Source organism: Castor canadensis, chromosome 6, assembly GCF_047511655.1.
Source record: "Castor canadensis chromosome 6, mCasCan1.hap1v2, whole genome shotgun sequence".
Lineage (NCBI taxonomy): Eukaryota > Metazoa > Chordata > Mammalia > Rodentia > Castoridae > Castor > Castor canadensis.
The window spans coordinates 109,471,578-109,494,482 of record NC_133391.1 but is presented as its reverse complement, the minus strand read 5'-3'; the positions used below and the strand labels follow the sequence as shown (position 1 = coordinate 109,494,482).

The 22,905-nt window shown below is 35.2% G+C and overlaps 1 protein-coding gene across 5 annotated transcripts in view; it reads left to right on the top strand.

Moving 5' to 3' along the window:
• Positions 1–22,905, top strand: part of Vcan (versican) — a 102,312-nt gene that overhangs the window by 12,309 nt on the left and 67,098 nt on the right. For all 5 annotated transcript variants that reach the window (XM_020167084.2, XM_074077151.1, XM_074077148.1 and 2 more), the window contains exons 3-5: positions 3,452–3,826; positions 6,854–7,028; positions 7,107–7,234. In XM_020167084.2, coding sequence (XP_020022673.2) covers positions 3,452–3,826; positions 6,854–7,028; positions 7,107–7,234 — 678 coding nt within the window. The remainder of the gene's footprint in view (positions 1–3,451; positions 3,827–6,853; positions 7,029–7,106; positions 7,235–22,905) is intronic.

Sequence of the window (22,905 nt, the reverse complement as noted above, 5' to 3'; positions counted from 1 at the left end):
AGTGTAGAAAGGGTTATAGAAAGGGGAATTGGTTCGGGAGGCAATAATGGAAGGGGAATTTCAAAGAAAGTAGTGGGCAGTCATCCCTCTACTGAAGATAAAGGACTCACATAACAAAGAATAAAACAAGACAAAACTACATTCAGCATAGTTGCTTCATAGTATTTAAAAAATTTAATAATAACCAATAATATTGAATAATTTCTACAAAGCAGGCTCTACTCTTTGTGAATCCATGCCCATAATTAAGAGATGTTTATTAATTTGGGGCTAATTTTGGGAGAATTAAATTTTTTTCCTGTGAGAGCCAAATGTAGAAAATATAAGGTTTTGACATTTCCATGCATGTATGTAATATACTTTGATTATATTCACCCCCTCTTTTACTCTTTCTTATGTTCCCTCCCCGTTTTCCCCATCCAATTTTACCTCCCTAATAGTTTCCTTTTTACTTTCTTGACCTTGTTTTTCCTTAGATATTCTTCTAATAGTAAGAAACGAAATACATAGTCATGAGTTAATGAATGAGCTAAGTACTGATATTTACCAAGAGAGTGATTTTATTTGGTAAGGTCTTTCTCTCTCTGTCTCTGTGTGTGTGTGTGTGTGTGTGTGTATACAGATGGAATTTACACCATCCTTACTCTGCAGAATCTACTGGCAGAATGAGGGATAATTGATCATTCATTACATGGAGCATTCTCACTTACTGTACTCATTTAGACCACAAACCATCTTGTGGGAACAGTGAACTTTTTTGTTAGGATATATTTTTATTACTTACATTGTCAGAATTTCAGACAAGTTTCTGCAGGTAGCAGATTTTTTTAAAAAGCATGCATAGTCTGTATACATTATAACTACTTACTATATTTCTTTCCTTAAATATTCAGATCTAGCTAATTTAGTTGTTGTGACCCAGTGAGTTAAGACCCAAGATTTAATACACAAAAGATTTGACTACACAGTTTTTGTTAATCTTATAAGATTAGGTTCTACATGAACATATATTTATGTCAAATCAAAACCTTTAATTTTTTTTGTATCTTTAAACATACAAAACAATAAGCAGTCCTTGGAAAACTGCCTTTTGATGTGTTTGTCCCACTGCATCTTTTCATTACTACATAGTTATTAAGCAATGTCCTCAGTTTCAGAAACCTTCCTACTGGTTAGATTGGACTGAATATCATGTCTGCCCCAACACACCTAAAATTATGAAAAGAATTTCAAGTTAGTAATAAAAGTTAAGGAATTGTAAGACATTTATCCTAAACTATTTTCTGGGGAGAAGATAAAGAATATAATAATTTATGCCATAATTGAAGTTGATGATAAAGCTGTTTATTTTTTTTCATTAAAAAAGTAATATTTTGTTTGTAATAAAGCTATAATATTTTATTTGTAGTGAGTAATTCTTCAGGAGGAAGATGAGATTTCCTAGGACATACAGAATGCCAATTAAGAGATTTTTAGATTACAGAATTTTTACTCCTTTTCTTCTTAGAACCCCATTCTTGACCAAACAAACAAGCAAAGAAACCCAAAACCAACCAACCAAACAAACAACAATAACAAAAACCCCCAAGATATGTTTGTTTTGTCATCTCCCTAACTGGGTCAAAATTAAAATATGAACCAGGTAGGTATTACTCTTAGGACATCCCCTGTGGACCTTATGGATGTATTAAAAAGATCATGAAATACTAAAAACTTTCAGTGCTGATAGTAATTTAAGAATTATAGACGTAAGAAGAGTTTAGATACTGAAAACAAAGTAAAACAAAGACTTCTTATGTTACTTTATTTAGGGAAAGGGAAAAAACTCAATAAATATCAAAGCTAAAAGAGTTCTCCATTAAGGATAAAGAGACATGTATTCTGGCTCATGTTTGTCTCTAGTCAGATGGGAGCTTGTCACTTCCTCTCAGTGGTACGTCCTTAGTAAGGAACCAGACCAGTGCTATTCTAAGGGTAGGCTTTAAAATAGGGAGTTTATTTTCTAAGCAAAGAAAGTCACTAAAAATGGAATTATCACCCTGCTGTTACATTACATATGCAAGTAATATAAGTAACATTTTAGAGAGTAACTAATTGCACCTAATGGCACACTTTATTTTTAATTAATCATAAGTGCCTTGTGGACAAGCCATATATGTGCGTTTATATATATGTATGTTTATTTATGATAAACAATTTCATGATAGCAATGACCATTATAAGCATGGAATAGATTAGTGATTTCTATCACAAGTACACTAGTATACTATGTTCATTATTTTAGATTTATTTGTGTCATATAAAAGATTTTGTAGGCCAGTATTTTTCAAAGTTGACTTTTAGTATTTAGCAATTAAGTATTTTTCCTAAAGGGTATAAAATCTACCTAATATCTTCTTGGAATTTTAAAAATGACTATGCTCATCTGAATCCACAGGGTTGATTGACAACCATGTCATTTTTGATGCATGTCCATATTGAAACATCTGTTAATCTGTTAGACCACTACCACAGAGTTAGATACAAATCATTTTGGTAATTACCTGGTGGCTACTTTTTAACTTGTTGACCATATTTTTATGAAGTAGGCATTGCTTATACATTAGCAGTAATTTCTATTTTCTATTTTTACCAACCTCTTTGTCCAGCCTAATTAGTAGAAGTTGGAAGATTGGAGTAGGGCTGGGGAGAAGGGAATGGAGGCCTGTAAGAGTGAAAAGGACATTTTCTTTTGCATACATCAGTGTTAAGTAGTAGTCAAGGTAACCTTTGTCATTAAGTTTAAGGGCTTAAACAGAAAAAAAGTATTTTAGTAGGGTTAAGTGAACAGAAGCTGGCTTTCCCCCCAGGATATAATTCGAGGTAATGTTTCATTGCAAAGTGATTGCAGCTGGATTTGTCATTATAATGAAGTCTTTGGTTGACACTGGGGCCCGAAGGGAGCCTTTCAAAGTCAGACTTCCCTTGGCTCCAGTCCTGTGAAGTACTTTTTTTTTTTTAATTCTTAACTTTCCCTTTGAGTTTTAGTTTTATTTCCTCTAAGGTAACTGGCAGTTATCTTAAACATTTTTTGTCTGTGACCTTTAAACATAAATCTCACTTTCAACTGCTTTTCCTAATACTGGTCTAGTCTTCTAAACCTCACTTTTGATCCACCCTCCTGCTCTGCCCTTGAGCACTGGCCCTTCTTTCCTTATTTTATTACTTATTTTTTCATGTTAAACTAAGTGAAAAATACTTTTAAATGAACTCCACATTTCAATACAAAACACGATCATTATTAAATCTCTGTTATAAAGCATTATTGAAATTGTATTCTGCTTTATTTAATGATTCTAATTACTTCATATTGAAGATGAAACTAAACCACTATAAGGTTTATCCGTTGACATATTTAATAGACTCTGGGTTTTTTAAGACTGTTATCTGGTATTTTCTCTTTCCTCTATAGTCAAAGTGGAAAAAAGCCCTCCTGTGAAGGGCTCCATCTCTGGAAAAGTCAGTCTACCTTGTCATTTTTCAACCATGCCTACCTTACCACCCAGTTACAACACCAGCGAATTTCTCCGAATCAAATGGTCTAAGATTGAAGTGGACAAAAGTGGAAAAGATTTAAAGGAGACTACCGTCCTTGTGGCTCAAAATGGGAATATCAAGATTGGTCAGGACTACAAAGGGAGGGTGTCGGTGCCTACGCATCCCGACGACGTGGGCGATGCCTCCCTCACCTTGGTCAAACTGCGTGCAAGCGATGCGGGCGCCTACCGCTGTGATGTCATGTACGGGATTGAGGACACGCAGGACACCGTGTCACTGGCTGTGGATGGTAAGGCTTTCAGAATCCAGAGCAGCATGAACAGAAGTGTGAAATGGCACTCAAAAATTACTGATGCATGCATTCATTAACCCAATAGTCCATGTGCAATCACCAAAAATGAACTGTTACTCATTCAGAGGCCAAGGCAGGTGATTTTTCCACAATTTCATGGATTCCATGTAGTACAGTATACTGGAAATAATGAACACCTCAAGGTATACAGTTTAACAATCATTACTTTAGGGTTGAAATTTATTGATATTACTTTTCAAGCCTGTAATGACTAATGTGCATTTTAATTTTTATGTATGCCTATGTGCCTATATTTGTGTACACACACATGTATGTACACACACATACACACATCAATACATTTCTTTCTCTCTCTCTTTCTCTCTGTCTCTGTCTCTCTCTCTCTCTCTGTCTCTCTGTCTCTGTTTCTCTCTCTGTGGTGCCAAACCCAGGACCTTGTGCCATTATCACTGAGCGACAGCATCACAAGCCCTCTTAGTGTGTTTATTAAAACTCTTGAGTTCACTTTCAGAAATTATAAATTTTAACTTACATTGAAGAAATGAAATATTTAATAAGTACTGTGATATATATCACAGAATCTTTAAAAGGCTAAGACCTAAACAAACAAACAAAATTGTGAAATTTTTTAAGGTTAGCATATCAGTTTGTATCCATTTAGTTTGCAATGAGACATTTCAGCTTTATCCTCCTTTGAGTGGTGGTTTGTATGTCACTTGAATTTAGGTTCAGAGACAAAGCAAAGAAAAATTGCTTTAATTGGGCACACACATAATGCCATAGCTCTTAGAAGCAGAGTGTTTTGGCATGTTATTAAGCAAAGTCTAATACCCAGACATGATGGAACAGATTTTCTTCCAACCCTTCATTTCCTTATAAAATATTTGCCTTTTGGAAGTATATGAAGGTTTTTTTTTTTTTAATTAAAAGTCTTTTTTGCTTAGCCCAAAAGAAATACTTTGGATTTCAGGCACAGCAAACTAATGTACTGAACATCCTTTAACATTCAATTCTATTGCTCCAGTATATAAACTTGTTCTTATGTTGCCCCAGTATCTACTAAATATCCTGAGATCTTCTAAACTTTCCATCATTTATTTTAGTTAGCTCAAGCTTGTACCATTCTCTTTCTGTTTAAAAATCCTCAGAGGAGTTTAACAACTTCTTACAATTTTTCATCATTAAAGAACTAGCAATGGATTTGTCCCTTGCCCCTCTGAAACAATGAAAATCCTCCACTTAATCTCCTTAGCCCCATGGGGTCTTCAAATTATTCCAACAGTTACAGATACTTATACAAATTGATGTTCCCTGCCTTGGTCAAGAAGGCCCTCTTGTCCCCCCTTACTAACAATCTGCAGAGCATGTGGAAGATTGTTGATTACCAAGAAGATTATTTGAAGCTTTGATCAACATAAAACTAATTTAAAATCATTCAAGTACTTGCTTCAACTTTACAGCTAATTTTAAACCATCTCTGTAGTCACCTGACAGCACCATATATGCTTCCTAATAATTTTAGAGAGGTTCTATAAAGGTACAAACTGGCATTTAGTGGTATTTTGAGTGATGAAATGTTAGTTGTCAGATTGCATCTACTTGGTGCCTGCGCAAGTCCCTTTGTGTTGACACTGATCATATGATGTATTACTTAGGAGATGGCTAGTGTGTTCCCTCAGAACTGCTTTACTGGCACACACCTGGCTTGGAATAGAGATGGATATATGGGAGATAGTCTGATAACTAGAAGTTAGACTGGTGAAGATAGATGTGTTAACTCTAGGAAATTACTAGGAATAAGAGGAAAGTGGCAGATATCTTGAAAACCACAACTTATTCCGAACATTAACAACAAAAAGAGGTCTTAAGTGACATGACTCAGTAAAATTTTGTTCATAAGAATAAATTTCTGTTTTCTGGTGACTTCCCTGGCATATTAGCTTAACTCATTTTGATGGCTTGTAGAAATGAGTCATGATATTTACTCTAGTTAAAAATGGAAATATTGTTGTTGAGATGGGAAGAGAGGACCCCACAGCTCCACCCCATCAGTTGCTCTTTGCTCACCCCTTTGACTGTTCTGGAATGCAATTCAATACCACTAGTTTAGGCAATCCCTGAAATACAACAAAGTGGAACTTTAGGCAAGCGCCAGAATGCCTTGCTTCCACTTCTGGAGTTCTGGTGAACTTTATTTCAGACCTTCTTTGGGATAAAAACTGTATACTTTATCTGTTATAGTAGAGACCCTAAATTATGCTAGTCAGACAGTGAATATGACACACATTTGAGTAGTATCTAACATTTTAAAATTCTTTACTTAATTTGACTTTCAGGTCAATCAAATATAATAAGTAATGTTAAATCTACTTTCTGGGAAAAGAAATTAAGGCTCAGAGAGTCTGATTTACTTCTGAGTAAGAAAAAAATGACATATTAGAATAAGACTTCTCACTCATATATAGTTCTGTGCCTTTTCTACCCTGGCATGTTGTCTCTGAAAGCAGATATCCCAATATTTTATGTTTGGAGGAAGTGGAGGGGCCTTAGTGAATATTTTCATTGAACAGATGAATGCTTTATGTTCTTCTATTGTGCTGGCCCTAGGTAAAATCATGAAGTGGGAGAAGTTCATTCTTTGGCCCTCTTTACCTGTTTGTGTCTTCTACATAATCTATACTGTTTAGTGCTCAGTGTTCCACAATAACCAGAATACTGCCTGCAATTAGGAAAATTATCCACCATTTGGGATTTAATGACTTAAATCTCTTTCTCAGTTTGTTTATATCCTAACAGAAAATTCCTGCCTAGCAAATGTTCTGATAGAGCAGAGTAGGACAACTAGATAGTGGCATTTTTGAAGTTCTTCAAATCATAGTAAAAATAATTTTGATGGTATTATTATTGATACCAATTAATTTGGTGTATTGCTTCAATGAGAAATTTTGCACAATACAGGGGAAATTTGAACATGCCTGCAAATGACTGTTCTTGTCTTTGCAGGGGTTGTGTTTCACTACAGGGCAGCCACCAGCAGGTACACTCTGAACTTTGAGGCTGCTCAGAAGGCTTGTGTGGACATCGGGGCCATCATAGCAACCCCAGAGCAGCTCTTTGCTGCCTATGAAGATGGATTTGAGCAGTGTGATGCAGGCTGGCTATCTGATCAGACTGTTAGGTGAGAGCTCCAGCTTCAACTCATGAATTTGTCAGAGAGAAGAAAATAATGTCATTTACTAGTCCTTTGCTTCCCCAGATATCCCATCCGGGCTCCCCGAGAAGGCTGCTACGGAGATATGATGGGGAAGGAAGGGGTCAGGACCTATGGATTCCGTTCTCCTCAGGAAACCTATGATGTGTATTGTTACGTGGACCATCTGGATGGTAAGATGTTTAACTTTCTTTAAAAAAAAAATTTATTGGTGCAAATTAATTGCGTAAGGGGGAGGTTGTTGTGATATTTTCATCTATGTTACAGTGTACTTTGATCAATGCCACCCCCCCACTACTATCTTTTAACTTCCCTCCCTCCCCTTCCCCTTACTAATAGTTGCTAGCAGATTTCATTATGCTATTTCCATGATACATATAATATACTTCTGCTATTTTCAAACATATACTTTGATCATATTCATTCCCCAATTATCCTTTCCTCCCCCTCCCCCCACTGGTTCTTTCTACAGCTTCATTTGAACTCAGAAAGTTGAGGAAAGAGTAGAAGCACATTACCATAGAGGGAGCCTTTAGCCTTGCTTGGATTCCACAGCAGCATTTTATTTAAATGACTGTATGATTTTGTGGTAAAATAAGCTTAAATTAAAGTGGAAAGGGAAGGAGGAGTGTGTAAATGATTATGCAGGTTAGAAATGTCTTTCGTTAATGGCAGGTTTTGCTACAGTCCTGCTGCTCTTGGAGTGCTTCCAATATACTTTTAGAACATTAAGAATAGCAAACTGTAAGGGCGGTACCTATTCTAGTGAGAACTTCAGGTAAGATCTTGTGATGACAAATTGCCGTGAGGCTACAAACTGATAAACATAGAACTCAACTAAAAATCCCTGAACTGATCCCGGCTTCAGGTTTCTCCCTGAATGTACTTTCTTACACTGATATTTACAGCAATCATTTGTTCATTCAACCAATCAGAACGTTATACCAATCAGCATAGTAAAAAATACATTAAAAACATGTACTGTGATAGGGACTTGTCTACTTATTAGGGATGTGAAATAAGTTAAATTAAAGCCCTCACTTTAAGATGCTTAGAGTCTGATTGATTTGAGTTCTGTCATTTCTCCTCTGCCTGAATTTGAGCTTCTTAAAGACAAGTTTAACTTCAGTACTGCTGACATCATTAAAGGGCATCATGCTGTTTAGATACTATATAGGCACATAGAATAAAAGTTTTTATATCATTTGAAATGGATTTTCATTTGTAGTAACAGGTTGTCTTAGAAGCTTAGATTTATAAATAGTGGCATTGCAATGACTTTTACTTTTGGCTGGGTACACATAAAAGGAAACATCTCAAATTATTTTTATGTGTAAAATGAGAAGGTTGGACTATGTATTTTATTAGTCCCTTCCAAAATTAAAATTCTGTGATTCTATTTTATTTGCTGTTGTAATTGTTTGTTTGTTTTGAGACAGGATCTGACTATGTTAGCCAGGTTGGTTTCTTACTCCTGGGCTCAAAAGATCCTCCAGCTCAGCCTTTCAAGTAGCTAGGACTACAGGCATGCACCACTGTGCCTGTATATGTGTGTGTATATATACACATATATACAATCTAATTAACCTGAAAGACCTTTACCAAATATTATTGATCTGGTGAACATTCAGGTACAAACTTATGGCTCGATTCAAATCTGAGTAAGCATGCTAAGCCATACTCCTTGATGGAAAGACAGGCTTATTTATTCACAAGGAGCATCTCAGGGGCCCCACGTGGAGCTACCAGAATTCTCCTAAGACAATAGACTGTCCAACTTCAAGAGAATTCTTTCAAACTCAGAGGAAGCTTCTGGGGACGTCCCAGAAATTCCAGTCCCTCTGCATATACTATATTTGAAAGGCTTGGTGGTAGAAGTCCTGCCAGGGATCTCCTACCCACACTGTACCATTTGGAAGTTGGCTCCCTCACAATCTGCTCATTGTCAGATCAGTGTTCTGGAATTAGGTTCTGCCAGAAGAGTAATTCTGAGGGTGTGTGCAAAGTTTAAAATAAGGAAGGATTTACTGGGCTCTCTTGCTCTCTTTGGTCTTGCTGTATAACCCAGCCTGGTGTTGGACTCCCAGTCCTCCTGTCTCAGTCTCCCCAGTGCTGGAATTATAGGCATGAATTTAGTAACCTTAAGAGAAGTCCTTTCCCACTTCCGTAAGCTAGTCACTTTTAAGACATATGTCCTGTGTAAAACCAGTTTCTGCTTCAATGTAACTCAACTCTATCGTATAAAGTTACTTAGGACAAATGTTCCACATTCCTGAAAACTTGTAATGTGAAATATAGCATAACAAATTTAAAAGAATTTGAAACTTTTTCTTATAGTGCACAAAAGTTGGAAAAGAAAGTAGAAAAAAAATCAGTACAAATACTAAGACAATCACTGGCTGAAATTTGTATCAGCAAAGTAATAGGCTTTTATTTGTTTCACAAAAGAAGTGTGATTATTCTGGATGATATTCATGTTATAAGGACATGGTGTAGAAATCTTTTCTTCTTCCTCTGTTGACCCTTGGACTAATTAGCAAACACTCGAACATTGCTTTTTTCTCTCTTCACTTTCAACTGGAATGGAATGGAGGTTAAAGAAAACTTATGACTGGTGATATGAGTGGAAGATCACAGGATCATTCCTGTAAGGTTTTTCTCATTCTTTGCCAAAGTACCTGTCTTCCCTTTGGAGTAATGACCCCTGGCTAAACTGCAGTTTGATAAAAATTCTTGTGGATAGTTGACTACAAAAAATTACACCTGGTATTTCAGTTGTTACATTGATAAACGATTATTGGAAAGTAGGCTAAAATTCCTCATAAAAGATATCTATTATTATGTTCATGGTTCTAATAATTCCCACCCATATTTTGGGGAGCCGTGTTTGTGTATGTGTGTGTGTGTGTGTGGTGTGAGAGATGGTGGAAGCAGTAAAAATTAGAGATACTGGTGTACTCACAGTGCCTTTGATGGCACATGTACACAGTAGTTATGAGCCAATGTGCAATTGCTTTAGATCAGAAATTATATTATTCTAGATGGTCTAATGAAAAAGTCAGTTGAAAGTATAAAATAAAACCCTCATCAAAAAGGCAATTAATTTTCTGTTTTAGTTACTATGAAAATATTTAGTGGACAGAATGTTGACCTTATTTTCTGCTTTCTTGATTTACAATGCCATATATATCCTGACATACATACATATCTATAAAATTCAAATAATTATATAAGTTAAATCTAATAAGCTTTCTGGTTCTATTTTTAAAGTACTGCTTATAACACAGTTCTGCATATGAATACAATATTGAATTCTATTTTTAAAAATAACCTAGAAAGGTATAAAAGAGCCTTTATATATTAGCTATATCCACTAATAAGTATTTCAATATTAGCTTGTGTTCTTAGAAATGTTCTAGAATTTATGATAGTTTATTAGGTACAATTTAGTAATAGAACACTCTTACTAAGAAATTACTGTAGTTAGGTTTCTAAAATAGGAATACAGAAGCTAAAATCCATAAAATAATCCTTGTTTTAGGAAGTTTAATCTATGTTTCCCATAAAGTAGATTTGGAAAATGCTGAGATGGTTCTAGAGTAGAATTAAGGATGATGAAATAGTTCAGAAAATGGGATAAAGGACTGGGATTACAGATGCTCCTACCAAACATCATAGCTTTGAAACAGTAACTTTCAGATATTGATTGCTTACCTTCATGACCTCATGACTGACTAGGAGATGTGGCTTGACTCAATGACACATTGTGACAGAGTATTATGCTCCATGTTGCTGGCACTGGAAAATTTCAAAATTCAAAGTATGGTTTCTACTGAATGCCTATTGCTTATGCAGATTGTGAAGTCTGATTATCATAAATGAAGTTATAGCAAGTTAGGGACCATTTGTATTTAGGAATAATAACGACATGCTGAGAGCAGATTCTTGAGAGGCCATACCGTTCCTCAGAATTAAGAATGAGAAAGGCCTCAGCTGAGTCCCAGTTCTGTCATTTGCTACTTGTGAGATCATGGACAAAATTTAATCTCCATGCTTCAATTTCTTCTTTCTTGAAATAAGAACAGTAAGAATACTGCGGCATGAAGATTGAATGAGACAATGTGTAAAACTTTTATCACCATGTATAACACAAAGTAAGTGTTTAATTAATAATAGCTGTCATTATAGTTTATGGGTACAAAAAGTTTATTTCTACTGAATTCATAAGAATAAAGGAGTTAAAATTACAACTCTGTGAATTCAGATCAATGTAAGGAAAATTTTCCTGACAATGAATATTGTTGAATGTAGAAAGAATCCTGAAGAGCTGCAAAGTTTCTTCTCTAGTGATTTCTTAAATATAGAATGGAAAAATTAAAAAAATTAGAATTAATTTCAGATGTTGTGAAATGCTTTATCAAGTTCTGTTTAAGTCATGGTACTTTGAAGGATATAGTGAATAATTGGAATTGGGACACTGTATGAAGAAGTTCATTTTGAATATGATAACTAATGCTCAAACATTATAGAATTAAAAATGACACTGTGGCAAAATAAGATCTCTTACATTATGCTTCCTAAATTGTTTGAAATAAATTTATTTTCTGATTGCAAAATTATCTTTCTGAATCACAGCATTCAGAAATAATCTGGCATCTGACACCCCACAGAAAGCCATGTGCATACAAACATGCCGTTCTGGAGGATTTAAATTCTTCTGAGAGTGTTTTGTGAGTTAATGTATTTCTGTGCTGAAACTGGCAATTTATTATGAGGTATGTGTGTCTAGTTCTATCCATAGAGAAAAGTAATTCCTGCATAAGGTGTCTAAGAATGGTATTGTAAAGAATAGAGTACAATTCAATATTTCAGCTAGGAAAACCCACTCAAACCTTTACAAAATCTTCAGTTCCATCTTAATGAAATTTAAGGGATTATTTATTACGATAACAAGTGCTTATAAGAATAGTTTTTTTTTTCTGTAGGCGTTTATTCTCCTTGCAAATAAATCAGAGGGTGGCAGATGAAGTCAGACTCCCTTCATAGTTGACCCACTTAGTTCTGTTGCAAAAAGAGTCAATAGTTTGTCTTGTGCCCAGACCTGACAAATGATTGGTGCAGGAGCTCCTTCCCCTCTGACCTTGGAGACCTACATCTTATCCTTGTACGGGCAGCATTTTCTACATAGCCCTGCCCTTTTGGCCTTCACTTTACCTAGATGAACCACCTGCCATTCCAGTTCTCTGTTTCTTATACAAGCTTTGTAGCATGTTGACAGGCTTGTACCGTGGATCCTCTCCCTTGCTCTGGGTCCCTTCCTTAAGTTTCACCTGACTTCCCTGACATTTACTATCTCTAACACTTCAATATATGACTTACACCCTGCATGTCCCTCTCTCTTTCTAGTTTGTGGGTTCTTGGAAGGAAGGGACCATGAAAATTCAGTTTTGTATCCTCAACATGTCCTTAGCACATATTAGGTGCTCCACAGGTAAAAGTGAATCAATAAGTGAATTAATATCCAGACTAAGAGAGCTCACCTTACTCTCCTTGCTTTACATTTGCTTCCTGAACAGTGTCATGCTTTTCTAGACTTCGTCAGAATTCTATTTACTTTCCAACTTTTCACTGCTTTAATTTCCTTACTAGATGGTTTAATTTAATTTTTGTCCTCTTGTATATAAATTGCAAGCCAAATACTTTGAATGGGGCACAAAAGTACACTAAAAAAACAAATAAATGAAAAGTAAAAATGTTAATTTCTAGCTTTACATATCTGGCTTCAGATTCTCCTGAATTTCATACCATATTTCTAGTTTGTAATCATTTGTGTTTTGTCTCTGCTTTTGGTTCTCACAGATAGTGCCCATACCTTTAGCAGTCCTTCAAGGGATCAGTTTTATGACCATCAAGACACTTGAATACTTTTACCACATCATCCTCTTACATAACATTGTGCATTGGTTTTTTTGTTACCTACTTCCCCAAGCATGAATTCTGTCTGGTCTTCAAACCCCTACAAATCTAGTGTACTATAACCTATTTAACTTCATTTTCCCCCTTCTCTGGCATGACTTTGCACATATGCATGCATCTGACCTTTAGCAAACTCTGTTCACTCTTCCTACAGTTCTTCTTTTCATCCTTTCAGAGAGGACCAGTCTTTCCAACATTCTGATCTTACTTGTACTTGAAAACTTACTGCCTTCAGGATTCCTTCCTTGGCTATTCCAGCTCACACTGAGATTTCTGAGCAAGAAGTCCTTCTTTATTTATGGTTTCATGTATTTTGTTTCATTTATGTTTGTTTTTAGGTTGCTTTGTGTTCATCAAATATAAAATGCTACCGGTTTTATTTCTGCAAAATTGGAAAGGCCTTGAACTTGTATATCTTTCTGAACCACAGGCAACAGTATGCCTGTTCCAAACATAGACACATAATAGTTACCCAAGAAATACTTGGTAATTGCAGAATTTCTCCAACCTTTACTCCTTTGGAAACTAGCTGCCATGTTTCCCTTTCCATTTTGATAATAATTGAAAAAATGCTTTGTTGTGTTCACCAGGTTTCCTAAGGATGTATTTTTAAATCATTATTGGACCCCTATAATAATGCAAAGAGAGCTTCTCTTTGAATCTCTGTTTTCTACGATGTCTCTTAGAAATAATTCCTTTCCAGAGTTTTACTCCTTCCTGGCCTTTCACAGTAATTTCCCATACTTGCCTCCCCATGTCTTCTTTGTAGCAAATTGCCCTCTCTGGGATTGGTTCCTTCACATCTACTCATAAATTACAGGTTTTCTCCCCACTGCTTCCTGATGTTAAAAACCAGGAAAGTGCTGTCACCATTATGAATTTGTCTAATGCCTCCATTTATTTTTGTGCCAGACCTAGAACCAAAATTAACATTTCCTGTTTGCTTTATTGTGAATGCCTTCACATATGAAAACCAAAAGTTTAGGTAAAGGCCTGGATTCATTAAGCAGGTTTTAGAGGATGACTTGGTTCTATTGTTTTAAAGACTTCTTTAATTGGACTGATATTAGATATTAAATTTGGAAATTATGTGATTTATTCCCTGTTGATTTTCAAAGTGCTTTTTAATTTCAATGGATTTTACAGTTTGTAATCTACAGAAGACATCACTAATGGGGGTTTTAAGAATTAGGATTGTGTCCTTACTGGGTGTATTCACTGAAAAATCCCATATCATCTAAAAGAACTTCTTGCACACTTGATTTTGACAATTAAGAGATTGATTTTGACAATTAAGAGATTCAGAACCTCTCTATGTTAATTTGAGATTGGTGTTGGAAGATTATTGAAAATGTTTTAGTTATTCTCTATAGAACTCACAGAACTACAGATTACAGTGTGGCTGTAGATTCTTATACAAATTTTAGAGATTACCATATTTTACTGGGGATTTGAAAGTAAACTTGTAGTTGCTTATGTTTACAGTGTTTGAATACTCTCCCTTGGAGTGATCAAGGAAGGTAGCCAGGAACTGCATGCTGACACCACACTGAAGAATGGCGTCCTCATTCAGTCCAGTGATTTCAGTAGATTGACTGTGTAGCTCTCTGTGAGTAGAAGAGCAAGAAAACTATTGCATGGTTGCATTCTTCACTTAATCCTCAGGAAATCTTCTGAGGCACTTTCAAGGAAAAAAACCCATAATTTATGCACATAAGGAAACTAAGACACAGAGAGATTAAATGATTGGATATGCCTTTTCTCCATGTCCACTGCAGTAAATTCACAGGATCACCAGAGTTTCTTCAGGGAAGCAACACACAGACTTGCAAGTCAAGAAGATGCAAAGTACCCTCAAAGCTCCTCCTAATCACTAATTTTTCATATTAAAATATTATTTTAATTTTAGTTGTAATTGCATTACAGATTGGATTACAATATTGTGATTGCTGGTTCAAATGGTGACTTTTGAGGAGGTGCAAGGCTGTTTTTCAATATGGTGGCACCATTTTACATCCTCAATGATATTATATGAAGATCCTGATGCCTCTACATTATTGCCAGCACTCCTTATTATCTGACATTTTTGTATATCCATCCTATCTATACAAGTAGGATTACATCGTGGGTTTGATTTGTATTCTCTGCTGGTAAAGATTTTCAGCATCTTTTCATGTGCTGATGGGCATTTACATATCTTCATTGGAGAAGTGTCCGTTTAGAGCAGATGTTGAATTGTGATAGTTTATATATTCTAGATTCAAGTGTCTTCTCAGGCATCTCCGTGAGGTGTCTTTACTTTCTTGATAGGGCCCTTTGAATCACAAAAATTTAATGATGTCCAAGTTATCTATTTTTTTGTGCCATATGTAAGAAGATACTGCCAAATCTTCAGTCATGAAGATTTAGCTCTGTGTTTTTTTAGGTATTTTATAAGTTTTAATTCTCTTTCTTTTATTTTGTTCCATTTTGAGTTACTTTATGTAGACAATGTGAGATAGAGTTACAAAACCATTCTTTTGCCTGTATCTATTTGCCCCATCACCATTTCCTGAAAAGTTACTGTTGTTTCTCCATTTAATGATGCTGGCACCCAATTGAAAATCAACTGATCATAGATACACAGGTTTATTTCTGGACTCTCAATTCTATTCCATTAATCCACATTAATGCTACCTTAATTCTAGTACCGCATTGTCTTTTTACTATTGTTTTGTAGTAAAATTTGACATTGGGATGTGTGAGACCGCTACTATTTTTCTTTTCAAAGGAAAAACACAGATATTCTGGGTCCTCTGAGTCTCATATGAATTTTAGAATCGGTTTTTCACTTTCTACCAAGAAACCATTTTGGATTCTGATAGAGATTGCATTGAATCTCTGCGTCAATTGGAGTATATTGCTATCTTAACCACATTAAGTCTGTGAACATGGGGTATCATTCTGGGTTTTTTAGATCTTCTTTAATTTCACTCAATTATATTTATGTTTTTTGGGACATAAGTTTCATAATTCCTTTTTAAAAAATTTAGTCCTAAGTATTTTATTATTTTTGATGCAAATGTAGATGAAATTTTCTTAAGTTCTTTTTCTAATTGTCTAATGCAACTGTGTAGAAATACAGCTGGTTTTTACATGTTAGTCTTCTGTCTTACAACCTTGATGTACTTGTCTGTGAGTAGTAATTCTTTTGGTGGATTCCTTAAGATTTCGTATATATATTTTCTTTCATTTTATAATCTTACCGTGTATCAGTGAAAATGTCTTGGCATAAGCCCTTGATGCATGTAACAGTCATTTGTTTCAAGGAGCGGCCATTTGCTACTGAGCTATGAAAACTCAAGAAAAACAAAACTAGGTTAATCCTCTTGTGTTGAACTGAAGTCAGATTGTGCCTAAATAGCATTTTCAATCTCTTGCATATTTTAAAGACTGAGAAACCCAGAAATTGTTGAGAACCTCTTTCTTTACTCTATTAATATCTACTGCTCTTTGAAAAAGAATGAATACAGTCATCTTGAAAACTATAAAGACATGTTTAAACTTTAGTGGGGACATCTCATATCTTCAAATTGATAAACACAAGATCTTATGTACAATATATTCAGATTCCTTTTAAAACAAATGCTATCTTAGAAAATGTTAATGCTATCATAGTAAGCTAAGTATGGTACTCTAATAACTAAGTTGAGGTTAAAAACTTTCAAAACCCCAAATCTATGTTTCAAGCCACATTATGCTTCTATTTTAGTGTAAGATAAGTGAGAAATTTATAAGGTACCAACCTAGCTTTCTAGTGTCATTGTCAGCCTAATGCTAAATCTGGGTCCTAAACTAGAGAAGATTTTTGGCAGTCCTAAAGTTCTGTCACTGTTAGCAAAATGTTGGAATTTGTGCAGTTTGTAGGACCACATCTTAGGGGGAATTCACACACTTTTGAATTATCTAATTAATTGCCCAAGGTTATTACAGCAATATATCTTAGCTGTTAACCAAACACATACAGCAAATGAATTTTGTGACTCAATGGATAATGAGTGTTAGTCTGTGCAGACTTGATATTATGTATATAGATACAAGCAAAAATTTAGGGAAGAAGAGAGGGAGGGAGGGAGGGGAGAGCGAGCAAGAGAGAAGAAACCTTTGAAAAAAGTCAACACTTCAAATCTAATAATTATGTTGAATTGTTATTTCCTTGGTATTTGATATATAAATAGTTTTATTTTAGATAAAGCCCATTTCCTGGGATTACCTCATCACATCTATCAATGAGTACATACATTTATTATTTATATTTTGACTCAACAAGGAAAAGTAAAAACACTTATATGTCTTTTAGATTTTTTTTGGTGGTACTGGAGTTTGAACTCAGGGCTTCTGCACTTGGTAGGTAGGCGCTCTACTGCTTAAGACATGTCTCCACCTCTGATTTATATGTCTTGAAATTTCATAGTGAAAACAAAACTAAAATCAGCGAATTCTCTTCTCAAATGAGCACACGGAGTCATAATCAGTTTTTAAGAACTGATTTCCACATTACACAGCTCAGTGTAGCAAGGTTTGAGCACAAATAAACAGAAGGAATTTAAACATTTATGACACCACCCAGCAAAATATACTTATCTAGAAAACTGTGATGAGATCTCAGCTTTGGCTACCATGGAGAGTTGCCCATCAGTTTCAGTTTAGGAAAGAATTGCATAATTATCTGTGATAGATTCTCCCATGGTGGTTGCAATCAATTGTCAGTGGAAGAGAAAGATCCTATGCTAGGCTTATTCTAGACTTAGACTTTTTATTTTTTATTTATTTATTTTTTTGTGGTACTGGGGTTTGACCTCAGGGCCTGTACCTTGAGCCTCTAAGCCAGCCTCCTTTTTTTCTTCTTTTTTTTTTTGATGGGTATGTTTTGAGATAGGGTCTCATGAACTGTTTGCTGGGGGTTGGCTCAGAACTGTATCCTCCTCATTTCTGCCTCCTGAGTAGCTAGGCTTGCAGGTGTGAGCCATCAGCACCCAGCTTAGATTTAAGCCCTTTAATAATTTTGCTGAGTGACTCCTGAGTATAAACGTTAGCTTTTGAACATTGTGGGTCATTTTCAACGTTTGGATTTGTTTTCATCATTGCTTGCTGCTTTAGTTAATATGTGTTATTTTTCAGTTTGCCAAGAAACAGTTTTTCCATTTAGCAGTGAGAAGTGTGACAGTCATGGTCCACCTTCTAGGGAGTCTTATAGCAGCTAGTCGTCAAGTTAACTTTTCCCTTGATATTTCTGATGATGGTAATTTCCATGATTAAGATGAATTTAGTTTGTGGAATATCACCAGATATTAAAGTCTTATAGTTTCTTCTGGAGCATCTATGGGGAGTTGTATAACAGAAATAATTTAAATCTAGAAGTTTTTACCTTGAAATTTTAGAAAAATGTGGCTTAAGATATTGCATATGTTTTCCTTCTGAATATGAAAAGTGCCTGTGTTTATTACATTTTATGTACACACTGTTGTACATGTGTATGTAGATGCCCTGATGAATTCTTACTTCAAAACTGACATATATAAGTAACAAACCATTTTGTTCCTCTAACAGACATTTTATTTGCTCTCCTAAATTAAAGTGAAATATACTTTCATGGTAGATAACCATGTTCCAAATCTTATACTCTAGTTATAAATTTGTTAAGTAGTCTATTCTTGTACCTGCTTTGATGAGGCTAGTACTGGAACTTAATAGTAGACTTCTTGTCAAGCCATAAAAAAAAATGTTTGTTTTCCAGGAGGACAACTTTCTAGTAAATCTAAAATTACCTTAAGTTTTTCAGAAATAGTGCCCAGGAGTGTAAATAGCACACAACCTTGTCCTGTGTTAAAACAATAGCCATGTGTTCATAGAGGGCTGTGCATCAGCCTGCCTACCTGACCCGACTCTAAAAGTTGATACTGTGACAGAAACTTTTAAGGAATTTTCTTATTTACATCAGAGGCAAAAAGTTCTTATAAGATACCCTAAGGAAGGCTGGGGCTGTAGCTCAAGTGGTAGAGCACTTCCCTAGCATGCTTGAGCCATGAGTTCAATTTTGAGCACCAATGGGTGGGGGGAGACCTTAAGGAAAGAGCTGGGCCAAGTTTAAAGTGTTTCTGAACGCGAGCAATTAAGGAAATGTACTAACTTGCTTGGCTTGACTTCTCACAGTTGCTGCGATCAATAGTTTCTCTTTTGTCTTCTTCCTTTGCTTCCTGATTTTGCTTTGCCTCTAGACATTGGCTTTTATCTTTTGACATATTCTCATATGACCATTTATTTTTGAACCAAGTTTGGATTTAGAATTACTGTTACTAGTATAGAGTTAATCTTTCTCAAGTTTCATTCCAGTTTACTCCAGTTTCATTCCAGTTTACATTCAAGTTTCATTCCAGATGTTTAATTTAGAACATCTAATTTGACTTGTAAATTATTCGTGACTATGGCTTAAAAACAAAATAGAGCAATAAAAACTTTGAAAATGCTAACATCATGACTGCTTTTCCCAGTATAAGAGTATTTAATGTTTAACCTGAAATCTGTGTTTTTCTGTTAGGTATGGTACTGAAAGACTTGTTCCTGCAACATATTATTGGGGAGAAATCCTGCCACTTTCATTGGTTAGATCTTGATGTGTTTACTTTTTGTAAAATCAGATTTTTTTAAAGAAATGAGCTCCTTCTGTGTTTGGCTTAAATTTCTGTCTTGGACCCTACATCAGGGATCTCCACTCTGCCTTATCTCCTTTTGCTCACTTCCCGTCTTTAACATAATCCTGGGATGAAATTGGCTTCTTATGTACTTGGAATTGTGTTTTCCTGCTTTGATTCTGTCTGGTAATCTGGTCCACCCGTTCTGCTCTGTCTTGAACAGGTTTACACAGAGTCAACCAAAAGCTTATTTCTAAGTTATGCTTGTTGTAGACCAGCTGACAATCCTCTTCTTAATTGAAATGCAAAATTTTACCAACAACTCCACAAAACAGAACCATGTAAAGATGTCCTATCCTTAATATTTTAGGGTTAATATATAGAAAGGACAGACGTTTAGACATCCAACTTATCACATTTGCTATGAATTGGGAGTTAATTGTAAGAGACTTAAAATAGTTTTATAAATGTAGAGCTTTCACATTATCATTAAGTTTTTGAGGTAAGTGGGAATTTCATACTAGGAAATTATGATTTAGGAACACTTAGATAATTAATTTTGGAGCAGAATTAAATAAATAGTATTTTTTTGTGTGTTTGTGTGTGGGACTGGGGTTTGAACTCAGGGCTTTGTGCTTGTAAAGCAGGCGCTCTATTGCTTTGGAGCCACTCTTCCGGTCCTTGGAGCAGAATTAAAGTATGTATTTTTCTTTCCTTTTTTTTCATGATTGTGAAATAAACAATTATGTCACAGAAGACAACTGACCACATATTATCTTTATAGATGAATTCTTCCAACTCTCACCTTAAAGTATATTCCACTGATCCATCTAAATATTCCTTCTTCCAAGTTACACGAAACCCAATGGTCATGTCTCTTTCAGTATGTTTTTTTTTCTTTAAACATTTTATTTGCATTGCTTGAAAATTTCCTAAATATAAATCAAAAGGAAAATAAGCAGTTTTGGGATCACAAAAGTAAATCAGAATGTAAAGTTATAATTCTACGGGTGTCAAGGAGGTAAAATGGAAGTTGTATCCTCCAAACAAGTGTTAAAGTCAGATTTTATAAGAAGTCCTATATGAAAATTTCTATAAGTAGGCATCTACTGATTTAATAATAGCAAGTGAATTCCTTTTTGAGCTGTTGACACCGACTGAAACCCCAACTTACATATGGACTAGTGGTACTGTTTGGAGAAACAAAGTTGAACTCAATTACTATTTCTTCGCCCTGTTCCGGCAGGCTGACCACTCTTTTTACCTAGAGGATAGTAGTTTTTTCTTAAAGTAGAAGTATGTAACCATACAGGAAACTAAGGCATCAAAACCAGTATTACAGCTGCAATAACAAATCTAAGTCCACCTCTGAGGCACAAGCTTTGGCATGCTGCCTTCTTTCACACTTGTATCCCTTTCAGGCCTAACGCAAGTGTGATACAAGGCTGCTCAGGGTGACGTCATTTCTTCGTCTGCCTTTTTCCATGTTGCTTTGAGCCAAGTCCATAGGTGAGATGAAATGCCTGTTCCAGGAAGCAGCAGAGGTAGCTTTGTTCAGTGAGCTTCTTAGGGAGAATGGAAAAAAAGTGACCTGGTTTCTTAACAAGAACTAGAAATGACATCCATTTAATAAATAATATTGAATACATGTACTGTTATGAATACTATGACCCTTATGCTTTTAAAATTTATTAGGGAGGGACACATTGAAGTATTTAAGGAGGAGGAAATTAGACTTAGCATGTATTTGAGTAACTGTCCTTTGCCAGACTAGATAATTTAGTATAAAAACCTATTCTTACCTCTGTCACCTCTTTTCATGAAGTAAAAGTAATTTTTCTTTCTTTTCTTCAAATAGCTTTTATCAGAATTCGGTCTACTTTCCTCAGTAGCAATTTTAGATTTATAGTGAGGAAAACTGATATGTGTACTTTGGCATTTTTTCTGTGACTAATATTTTTTGCTTTGTTTCGTAAAGGTACCACACACTCATAGTAATGGTACTATTCATTTTAAACAATTGCTTGTTATATGTGGCTTTAGTTCAGGGAAGATCTAAGTCATGAGAGCTCTCTGTGTCCCTGTTGTCTAATGTATCACAGAATCAGAGATTGGCTTCTGTGAAATGGAAACAGGACCCACAGCTGCTACATGGATGGGCTATCAATATTTTAGCTGCTTCTGTATCTCATTTTTTATTTCACCTGGTGTCTGCTATATTTGCATAGGTGTTCTCTTTTTCTGCCTCTGTCTTTTACCACTTGTGCTCATATGGGAAAAGCATCATTTAATTTCAGGTTTTTTTTTTTTTAAATTGTTGTACTAGTTACCCAAATAAAATTTCAATTTAACAAACTGAATTTTCCAGAATATTTGATTATAAATATCATGTTAACTAATAATGAATTGTCCCTCTGCTAACTGTAACTGGTGATGAATAAAGCTAATATGTAGCAAATGCAACAGTCTCATAAGCTTCGTTAGAGTCCCCAACTTACAGTCTTTGTAAAAATGAGAAAAAGTTCCCCTTCTGGGCAGACAGATTCCAAAAAACATCCTTTCTGAATAGAGCAAGAAAGGACTCTTTGAGTCCCTTCGGCTGGGTGAGTGGGAGTGGATGTCAACCCCCATGCACCCTTGGTCTTGTGCTATTGTGGCCATACTTGCAAAACCATCATAGGAGGAAGTTGGGAACAGCATTCCATATTGCTTCTGTCCTTTCCTGAGTCAAACTCCTGGAGGTTTTCTTATTTAATTGTTTGGCTTAATCCATTTGCTGGTAATGACATGTGAGAACTGGGTTAGAGAATCTATTTGATGTTAGGATAAACAAAGTGAAGTAACCTTGGTGTCAGTTCAATACAGCTTTCTTCTCCTAGTGTAAAATGTTACTCAGTACATCAAAAGCTTTTTTGGTAAAACAAACAAACAAAAAAACAAATCCCCCAAAACCTTCCCTGTACAGTAAGCTGAAGAATGATTAGAAAGATTTGTTCATTTAAAAAAATACTATAACCTTATTATGAAATGACTGTTTCTTTGACCTGTAGTTAAACACACACAGACTCACAGAGTCGTATGTATACATAGAATGAAAATTTTCTGATGTGTTATTTTATTATATATTAATAATAATTTTACCAAAGTAATCATAATATTTCCTGCTTTATGATATTAGAAGCTGCTACTTTGCCACG